Source organism: Pseudogymnoascus destructans (assembly GCF_001641265.1).
Source record: "Pseudogymnoascus destructans isolate 20631-21 unplaced genomic scaffold scaffold_3, whole genome shotgun sequence".
In the NCBI taxonomy this organism is placed as follows: domain Eukaryota; kingdom Fungi; phylum Ascomycota; class Leotiomycetes; order Thelebolales; family Thelebolaceae; genus Pseudogymnoascus; species Pseudogymnoascus destructans.
In genome coordinates this window covers 1,422,525-1,433,497 of record NW_020167522.1, presented here as the reverse complement: position 1 = coordinate 1,433,497, position 10,973 = coordinate 1,422,525, and the positions used below count along the sequence as shown (strand labels likewise).

Below are 10,973 nucleotides of genomic sequence, written 5' to 3'. Positions count from 1 at the left end.
TAGCAGCCCAAACAGGATAGAAGTTGGAGAGGATGTGGATAAACTGGAGAGTTCTGACGGTGTCGGTAATGTCGCATTTGGCTTCATTTGCTGCAGCCAGGAGTGATGACCATTTGTTGATAAACTTATCCAGTCCCTTGCCATCCCATGTACAGTTGATCCAGTTTGTATAGTGCACTAGCATCTGCACAGGACCTTCTGTATCATAGCGGGTTGTGATGAGGTCGAGCATCTCCTTTGCACTTTCAAGATCTTGGATTTGTGCAGTGAGTGTAGCTGGAACTGAAGTGACGATGACGAGTCGAGCTTTTGCATCGTTGGCTTTCCATTTGTTGTAAGTGAGACTCTGAGCTCCGATGCGAGCCTCAATCTTTGAGTCTTTGAATTCGCCATCTTCATCGAGGTATTCTTCGAGGATGTTAGGCTTTTGGGGTTGAGTTGTATGGCCTGAGACGATGTCCCAAAGTGAGAGTGATTCGAGGTACATGCGCAAGGTTGCTCTCCAAGTCTTGTAGTTCTTGGAGCCTTCAAGTTTCGGAATCTTGGGGTCTTTCTCCATCTTGACCGTTATTTTGAGTTAGCCAATTTTATCTGGAGGAAAGGGTGGGGTTGAGGTGGTTGTTGATGTTGTTGTCGACACGCCTTGGTTGAGGTGAGATCGACGGGTTTGTTGATATGTGATAAGTTGTGAGGATACTCAAAGAGCTTTCCAATGACTTCCACAAAGTTGATCGTTGAATCAAACCAATGACTGCTTTGTTATATGGGTGCATACGCGACCCGGGCTCATAACCTGACAGTGCATTGATGTATGTGATGTTGATTAATTGAGGCAAGAGAGCTGCTCTATGGAATCTCTACGTGTGGAGGTGCTCGCTAGTCGAGTTCACTCAACCACGTCGTGCGGGCTCAATACCCAGAACCTCCAGAGTTCCTCAACTTGTTAATCATGAGTGCTAGATTTTTGAATGGCGATAATTATGTGACGGATAGTGTCATGAAGTTGCAGAATTTGTAACTTAGATATCTTATGAAGATAACGTTGAGATGAAGGGGCTTATCTACATCATCAATATAAAACTATTCATGCCCTCGCAGATCTATTAATACCAATTGCCATCTACTTGTGTCTATGCTAACTTCTTTAGTGTTAGAGCATCTGGGAAGGAAGGAGCTTGAGGAAGGAGCTTGAGGAAGGAGCTTGAGGAAGGAGCTTGAGGAAGGAGCTTGAGGAAGGAGCTTGAGGAAGGAGCTTGAGGAAGGAGCTTGAGGAAGGAGCTTGAGGAAGGAGCTTGAGGAAGGAGCTTGAGGAAGGAGCTTGAGGAAGGAGCTTGAGGAAGGAGCTTGAGGAAGGAGCTTGAGGAAGGAGCTTGAGGAAGGAGCTTGAGGAAGGAGCTTGAGGAAGGAGCTTGAGGAAGGAGCTTGAGGAAGGAGCTTGAGGAAGGAGCTTGAGGAAGGAGCTTGAGGAAGGAGCTTGAGGAAGGAGCTTGAGGAAGGAGCTTGAGGAAGGAGCTTGAGGAAGGAGCTTGAGGAAGGAGCTTGAGGAAGGAGCTTGAGGAAGGAGCTTGAGGAAGGAGCTTGAGGAAGGAGCTTGAGGAAGGAGCTTGAGGAAGGAGCTTGAGGAAGGAGCTTGAGGAAGGAGCTTGAGGAAGGAGCTTGAGGAAAGTGCCCCGAGGAAGGAGCGTTAGTAAGAGGACATTAGAGGAATGGAGCATTAGGGAAGGTGCATTAGACGAGCATTAGGGAAGGAGCATTGGGGAAGGAGCATTTAAGACTAGTTCGCGGATAGGAGATAGAAAAGAAACATAGCTTCTGTATCAGCACTCGATCTATTCTATTCACCTCTACTACTTGAATCACTAGGTTCGTTTACTATCACCCTCGTAGTTATCCCTATTCCGCTGTCTTTTTAAGGCAATTGTTGTCTGAGATGTCCGGCCCACCGGAAGCCCGTTTTATTTGCCGTACATTCTAGACAAGATATATAAATACCTACAGCAACGATGCTTTATTTCACTGCCTGCCGCACCCCTCACTTGACAACAAGTACTCATGGGGCAAGTATAACTCTGCTGCATTATTAAAATGCCTAATTCTGTAACTCCTCATTATTCAGTACGTATTCACCACATTCGATCTTTACTGGGCGATGCGAGAGCCTGAATTCTCATCAACGGTTACACCAGACCATGGGCGGCGGGAATGGGGGCGATGGAGGGGGGTCATGATCGGCTCCCGAAGCTGTCCAAGGTATCCACTTGGCCACGATTAGCTTCATAACTACCCCGCCTGGGCCTCCCCCACCTGCCTCAAACCTCAATTATATCATAACTTGCACAAGTTTCATCGCGATTATCTTGTGAGACCTCATCCAGAACAGCCCCGGGGAATATTCCGGAATAATTGATTATCTTTCCATGGTCACCGCATCGTGCCAGGTTAAATCGCATTACCTTGGAGGGGAACAAATTCAACACCTAATGAACCAACCTTCGGTCTTCCCAGTTAAGCTTCTTACATTTCGTACACTGCTGCCAACTGACCTCTTGATCATCTCCCTGGATAATTTATAATGGCCACTACATTATCAGGACGTGGCCAACGCTCCTTTTCTGCCTACGACGTCAGCATCCCGGAAATCACCGACAATGTCTATGATGGGAAGTCAAATCCATCAGGAGTGATATCTCTTGGTTTATCTGAAAACGTAAGTTTTAATGCTATGATGCTTTGATGCTTTGATGCTTTGAGAAGCCATAGCTGACAGGAATTTTAAGCACTTAATCCACGGAAACGTTGTTGACTTCATCAATAAGCATGTAAGTAACATAAGCTCATCTGCACTGCATAGCTGGTGCCGCTCTATTTAAGGCTAAAACTTGTCTGCAGTTCAAAATCGATGAATTCACCGCTACAACATATACAGGAACCACTATTGGAGGTGTTGATCTGAGGAGAGCGGTAGCAAAGCATATCAACAAGTATTTCAATCCTACCGTACCTGTGGGTATTAAGGAAGTTGGTATTGCAAATGGCGTTACGGCAATCTGTTCAATGCTGGCTTTCATGTTGGGAGATGTTGGAGATGGCATCCTACTTATGCGGCCAATTTATGGAAAATTTGAAAATGACTTGACGATCGTTGCTCAGTATATATCCGTCCCAGTTTCTCATTTGCCAAGCTAATTAAATTAGATGCAAAACGCTATATGCCAACATGGATGATACGGATCCATTTTCAGAGACTGTGGTAGAGAAATACGCTCTCCGTCTTGCTCAAGCCAAAGCAGATGGTACCAATCCTCGGGCCATCCTAATCTGCAACCCACACAATCCCTCTGGCCGGTGCTATCCCAAGGTTACCCTTATTGCGCTCATGAAATTCTGTGCCCAGCACAATCTGCATTTAATCTCCGACGAAGTGTATGCTCTGACCGCCTTTGAAACAGCTGATCCTTCAAGCGCGCCGTTCACCTCTGTCATCGAGATCGATACTATTGGAATCATCGACCCGAGATACCTGCACGTCGGGTATGGTTTTAGCAAAGACTTTGGTGCCCCTGGCCTTCATATAGCGGCCCTAGTGACCAGGAATGATGAAGTCCAGCAGGCCTTTGAAGCGATTGGTCTGCTCCATGCACCTAGCGGGCCGAGCTGTGCAATTGTGCTTGCGATGTTAGAGGATGATAATTTCGTAGAAGATACTATTAAATTGTCCCACATCAAACTGGCGGAAAACTACGAGCTGGTGACCCGCATGCTGGATAAAGTGGGGATTACATACTGGAAAGGGGGCAGGGCGGGGTTCTTCCTGTGGATCGATTTGTCCAGGTTTTTACCGCTGTCAGAGGGGACCCAAAAAGATGCCGAGAGGGAAAAGATGCTTGCTGGGAGGTTGTTGGAAGGTGGTATTTTTCTAAACCCGGGGGCTGAATGGGCAGAGAGGCCAGGTTGGTTCAGGTTGATCTTCTCACATGAGAAGGGCAAGGTAGAGGAAGGGGTGAAGCGGTGAGTTAAATAGCTATATGGCGGCCTCTTGAGTGTGAAACTGACTGGATATTTGCGCAGGCTTATTAAGACACTCTGTGGGGAGTAAAGTACCATGAAGAGGGACCGTCATCTCTGACGGTTGATATCGGCAATTTAAGCCCATAACATTTATCCTTTCAGCCCTGTTTACGAGTAACTAGCGCATTGATTATAGCTCTGAGTGAGGGAGCGCCTTTGATTGAAATAAAACACCAACTACTCGGTGTTCCACCCACTCGCTTCGCTCATAGGTGGCGACAGCAAGTTGTGCGTGCGACAGCAAGATGTGCGACACATAAAACGAAGAAAAAGACGCCTTATAAAGAAACTATATAACTATATAATTCAAACATAAAATCAATAGAACTACTATCGCTATCGCTACTGCCACTATCGCTACTACTATCACTTTGATCCTTACTATACCGTAAAATTATCACTTTTGATTTCAACCATTCCTTCTTCCGCTGTGCTACCCGCTTCCTCTCAACCTTACGCTCTTAATTTCGATTTTACGTGCTTGCGCTTGTAGCTGCTTTACTACTTGGTCCGATTCACTTGCTGCTCTTGCCCGTCTGCTTTTGCTTGCAACTTTGCTTCCTTCTCTTCCCCGAATTTTCCGTGCATCTGATGCATATAACTGCCCTCCTTTCTGTAGTGATTTCCGTGCCCTTGCCTTTGCTGCCTTCTGCTCTACTGCACGTAAAGTCATAATATCTAGCTCAGTCTTATAGAGCTCTGCCCGGTGTAGAACAACTGTAGTTCCACGTGCAAATGATTGAAACCCTTCTCTTGAAGGCGATGTTACGGCTAAGTGCTAGTGCTATGGCTAGCGCTTACGGCTGCAACCTCACGTGATGGATAACATTGGATATCATGTGTTGGAGGTAATTGCGGAATACGGGGAACTACACACAAATTTGTGTGGTAATCTCCGACTACCGTAATCAATCCTTCGGGCAACGGAGCAGAAACTTCACAGTAGAATACAGCAAATATAGTATATAGATCAATTGAATTACTACACTATCTACGGAGCCTACGTATTATTTATGTTATTCGGAGGACCTACCCAAACGCCCTAAGTAGCAGAAGGGTTTGGGCTCAAAACCCAATGCGTCGGGGTTCTGAGGCAAGCGGCTCACGTCAAGCACCAATTGGGGAGCCCGACGGTAACACTGGGAAAAGCCGTCATTTTAGGGCCAAAATGCCACCGTATCCCACGGTGCCCGTCCTCTTTTCCCAACATCATGGATATTGTTGTAATAGTCACATGATCTCACGTGATCTCCATAGGGATTATCGGTAAAGCCAAGTATAGGTTACATAGTCAGGAATACATACATTTATTACTCAACAGTTATGAGCCCGGAGCACATCTAGGTCGCATTTTGAACGTCTTCAAACATCGTACAGACCTCACACCCCTCCTAGGAGTCGATCACCATCATAATGGCGACCCTACAGAAGGTGGGGGTGGTCCTTACCAACCCAAAAGACTGGGATGAGTGGCTAGAGACGATTAAGACAGCTTCAATGGAGACAGGAGTGTGGAGTTATATTAATCCAGCATTAGATGACCCCCCTATTCTCGTACCACCTGTTAGGCCAGTTCCTAACTTCGTACAGACTGCAGCTCAGGCCAGTAGTGGCGTGGTCCCTCAGACTACTCCACGGGTGTCAACAAGAGCAACATCAAGTCAGACAGCCCAACCATCAATCGAAGCCTCCCAACCAATCATACCAATTACATACGGATCTCTCACAGACGACCAGAAGGAAGAGCTTCGAAACCTACAAGCGGACTTCCAATATGATCGAAAAATATGGGAGAAACATGTAAGGACGCCTCCTTACCTAGATACTCGAAGAACCTGCCTCAGAGCTGTTACGGTCACTACAAGCATGAAATCCGACTCGGTGTGGTTTCGAACCAGTAGAGGAGCACATAGCGAGTTACAGCATGGGGGACGGTAAGGGTGTAGGGTTCAGGGTCGATGCCGACCTGTTGCGGTGGAAGGTTCAGGGCTAGGGTTGGGACAACCGAGTCGGGCCCGTTTCGCGTACTTAAGGAAACAGACTCAACGGGGTTCCCCCTTCATCTTTTTTGTATCCTTCGTAGTAGACCTATAGGATAGCTGTCATACTGACATTCGTTGCACTCAGTTTGCTATCAAACTCAAGAGCAAACTTAGAAATCTCCTCCTCAAACCTACAAGTCACTATACATATTTTGGCTTGTCACACCAACAACAAGAGCAATACTACTCAACGATTGCTACAACCCTCTATGATTCATTACACGTCATTTCTCCTTAGTTACTGGGCCGATATGACCACATAGCATATCTCTACAACCCTCTATGATTCATTACATGACATCACTCCTTAGTTACTGGGCTAATACTACACATGACATATCTCTATCAACTAGAGGCCTAGGAACATGAACGATAGCTCTAGAAGCTTCTACAACCCTCTATGATTCATTACACGTCATCGCTCCTTAGTTACCCACAAGATTCGTTAAGTTATGACATAATTTGTCTATAGGTACTCTGACCTTGGACCTCTTTTTCACTTCCTATAGGCTAGGAACCCAAGAGATGGTTCTATGGGATTCTCTTATGTTCACTACATGATTAGCAAGCTAGTTGTGGGTCGCACTTGATTTCTAATACATTTACCAAGCCTGGTTAGTCATGGAAAGTCATGGAAAATGAGAGAACTACACTCCTTTGGCATAAATAGGATTGCCCTTTCCTTAAGAAAGGGCAAGCAGACAATACAGTAAATCCACTAGCACATACTTCTACGTCTTTTCCAAGCTTCCAAGCATTGATCTTGTTATTCTCTGTTTTTGAAAAGTCAGTGAGGTGCTAACCTCTGACTTACCCCTGAGTTCTCAGACTCAACATTTGTTGCAACTTGTCTAAACCACTTCACCACATCATACACCTGATTGCTGCGTTGTGGAATAGTCTAAGCTACAACCCTTTGGCTCTGTTTCCTAAGACAGTGTGTTGTCTTAGTAAATTCATCCCTTCCTTGGGTGGCTAGATTCTCATATCTGGTGCACCCACCATTACAGGGACATCGTCTCAGGCCATACAACTCAACCCCAAAAGCCTAACATCCTCGAAGAATACCTCGATGAAGATGGCGAATTCAAAGACTCAAAGATTGAGGCTCGCATCGGAGCTCAGAGTCTCACTTACAACAAATGGAAAGCCAACGATGCAAAAGCTCGACTCGTCATCGTCACTTCAGTTCCAGCTACACTCACTGCACAAATCCAAGATCTTGAAAGTGCAAAGGAGATGCTCGACCTCATCACAACCCGCTATGATACAGAAGGTCCTGTGCAGATGCTAGTGCACTATACAAACTGGATCAACTGTACATGGGATGGCAAGGGACTGGATAAGTTTATCAACAAATGGTCATCACTCCTGGCTGCAGCAAATGAAGCCAAATGCGACATTACCGACACCGTCAGAACTCTCCAGTTTATCCACATCCTCTCCAACTTCTATCCTGTTTGGGCTGCTACTATGAGACAAGAGTTTCGCAATGGCAAAGTGCCAGACATCAACGACTGCATCAACACTGTTCTTGATGAATCAAAGCAGAAGAATGATGGAAACCTTGTCAACTTTAATGGTCACAACAAGGAACATACAAAGTCAAAACCACAACACTGTCAAAACACACGTGACAAGTGTCCATGCTGTGGCAAATCCCATACAGTTGACAAATGCTTTCATCTCCACCCCGAGTTGAGCACAATTGCAGGATTCACACCAAAGGCAGAATGGGTAGAGAAATACAACAATCAGAAGACGGCCAAGAAGAACTCTAAGAGAGGCATCATAACTATGGCAATGCTTCCATCTCCTGCATCTACACCTTCACTTGTTCTCTCTACTTCACAATCATGGTATAAGGAGATGTGGATCGTCGATACCGGATCATGCTATCATCTTTGCAACAACAAAGATGCCTTCATCTCGTTACAAAATATCGTCCCATTGCAAGTTGAATCCGCAAATGGATCTGTCTTTGCACATCAAAAGGGAACAGTTCAACTTATCACTGTTGATACAGATGGCAACCATGTTACGCGTCAGATTACAGAAGTCTACTACGCGCCCACCATTCCTGTTAGCATCATCTCAGCCAAGGTGTTGCAGTTTAGAACAGAGAATGCAATCATCTGGATGGGAGACACTATGACGTTCCGTCTTAAGGAGACAGGGATCGAAGTCATGTACACACCATTCCATCCTACTCTTCAGCTTTACTGCCCACAAGTCATGGGCATTGGCGATCAACACATCGATCAGGGTACACTTGCTTTACCTGTTGTTCCCACCATCATCTCCATTAACATCAATCTCCTTCATCGACGCCTTGCACATGCAGGATGGGATTCCATCCATAATCTTGCAAAGCAACTTGGCTACAAGCTTACTGGAGAACAACAGTTCTGTGAAACATGCCATCTTACAAAAGCACAACAGAAGATCTCTCACCAACCACAAGAGAAGACAACTGCAGTTGGAGATCTTATCCACTGTGATACAGTTGGCCCACTTACAAACACTGGACACCGTGGAGAGAAATACTTCATTCTTTTTACAGATGATTTTTCAGGATACCGATGGGGAGAAGCTTATAATAATAAGAGTGATGCCTTTCCTGCTTTGATTAAGTTCATCAACTTCTACCACAACCAGATGGGATCTCACATCAAGAGACTTCGCATTGACGGAGGAACAGAGTTCTCACAACAACAACTTCAAGAGGTTTGTCAGAAGTATGGAATCAAATATGAACCATCGGCTCCATACCACTCATATCAGAACGGCAAAGCCGAGACGGCGAACCATACTACGGAAGTCCGTCTCAGATCCATGATCCAAGGCAGTGGACTTCCATACAAGATATGGCCAGAAGCTTTCATAACAGCTCTCAAAAGCATGAACAGAACACCTACTCGCAAGAACGAAAATTCAAAGACACCACATCAAGTGCTTTCTGAGTTCTGCGAACAAACTCATATTCTCCCTAACATTGCTCACTGGCGTACATTTGGCTGTACAGCTTATGTTTACATACCAAAGCAAAAGAGAGTTCAAGGACAGAAGTTCCATGTCTGAGCTCAGAAGGGCAAACTCGTTGGCTACGAAGGTGATCACATTTATCGAATCTACATCCTCACGCAAAACAAAGTCATCCGCACCTCTCACGTCACATTTAATGAGAACGAAATCAATCCAGTGCACCCGCTTGCAACTTTCGACAGCGAGGATACAGATGACGAAGATGATTCTGGATATATTACTCTTAATGCTGACCACTTCCATCCAGATCTCCCTGTAGATTCGGGGGGTGTTCTTCCTCTTGATCTTCACACTCTAACATATGGGGGGGTGATTTCGCCTCAAGATTCTTCACCACCAGGATCAGACTGTGAATCTACTCATGAAGATCCTACTCCGCTTGCAAATCAAGAGATTCAACTCCCACAACTTGGTCGACAGACTCTTCTCGAGCAGGAATTTGAAGACATGTCTTTCATCGATCCACCTCCTACTCAACAGCAACAACTTGATCTACCTCAACCTGCCTTACACGAACACCGTCTCCATATTCAGGATCAACCTGTCTCCTCTTCCTCTCACTCAAAACGCAAAGTTAAACAGACAGAGAAAGGTCAGCAATATACTCAAGCTTTGCAACAACAAAAAGATAATCTTGCAAAGAAGCGTCAAAACCACGGACACGCTCTCTGTATTCTTCCACCTACAGTCGCATATTGCTTTGCTGCAGGAATGGATCATAAACCAAACATTCAAGATCTTCCTCTTGAACCACGCACTTGGAAAGAGGCTATGGCCCATCCTTTTAGTGAACAGTGGAAGCAAGCTACGGATAAGGAGATCTCTCAACACGTCAAAAATCACACTTGGACTCAAACTCTACATCATAAAGACCAACGTGTTCTCCCTGTGAAATGGGTATTCAAATACAAGGCTGATGCAGAAGGCAAATTAGCTTCTTGCAAAGCTCGTCTTGTTGTCCGTGGTGACAAACAGCGTCCGGGATTAGACTATCTCGAGACATATGCAGCTGTTGTACGTGCAGCCACCTTCAAACTCCTCATGGCCATTGTTACAATCTATGACCTCGAATGTATTCAGCTCGATGTTGTCTGTGCTTTTATTAATAGTCCCATCGACAACGATAATATCTACATTCGCCTTCCACCTGGATTTCAATCTACAGATGCACACGGCCGTGCCCTTGTTGCTCGTCTTCTTAAGGCTCTTTATGGACTTAAGCAAGCACCTCTTTTATGGCAACAAGAAATCACTACATTCCTCGTTTCTCTCGGATACCAGCCTCTTAATGCAGATCCTTGTGTCTTTCAACATCATAAGCACGGTGGAATCATCATCATCTACGTTGATGATATTATACTCATCCACCGCAACCTCCAAACTGTCACAGAGATGAAGCAACAGCTCTGCGATAAATACGAACTCCGTGACCTTGGTCCACTTAACCATTACCTCGGAATGAAAATCACCCGTGATCGCACTCGCAAAACCATGCACATTTCGCAGGAGACCTATATTCAGAAAATTCTCAAGCAGTACTATATGGAAGACTGCAAAGGAGCTTCTCACCCTATGCAGCCTGATGGCGTTCATCTTAAGCCTTTTACCGGTTCAATAGATGAGAATTTACGTCAGGAATACCAGAGTATGATCGGTGCTCTTGGCTATGCTGCAAATACTACACGCGCTGACATTGCTTTTGCAACTCATAAGCTCTGTCAATTCGCAAACAATCCAAGCCAGCAACATATGGATCACGCCTTACATGTCTTGCGATACCTTAAGAGCTTTCCAGACCTTGCAATTTGCTTTCAAGCT

General features: G+C 45.4%; 2 protein-coding genes across 2 annotated transcripts; one reads left to right on the top strand and one right to left on the bottom strand.

Moving 5' to 3' along the window:
* Positions 1-1,130: 1,130 nt before the first annotated feature.
* On the bottom strand, positions 1,131-1,715 carry VC83_01706 (uncharacterized protein; the record flags this gene model as incomplete). The annotated part of the gene is made up of 1 exon (XM_024465380.1): positions 1,131-1,715. One exon carries the CDS (start codon positions 1,713-1,715, stop codon positions 1,131-1,133), a length of 585 nt encoding a protein of 194 aa, XP_024327228.1.
* An 857-nt stretch (positions 1,716-2,572) lies between these two features.
* VC83_01705 (uncharacterized protein) lies at positions 2,573-4,096 on the top strand (the record flags this gene model as incomplete). The annotated part of the gene is made up of 5 exons (XM_024465379.1): positions 2,573-2,707; positions 2,778-2,819; positions 2,890-3,149; positions 3,196-4,008; positions 4,069-4,096. The coding sequence occupies 5 exons, from the start codon at positions 2,573-2,575 to the stop codon at positions 4,094-4,096; spliced, it is 1,278 nt and encodes a 425-aa protein (XP_024327225.1).
* Positions 4,097-10,973: the final 6,877 nt, after the last annotated feature.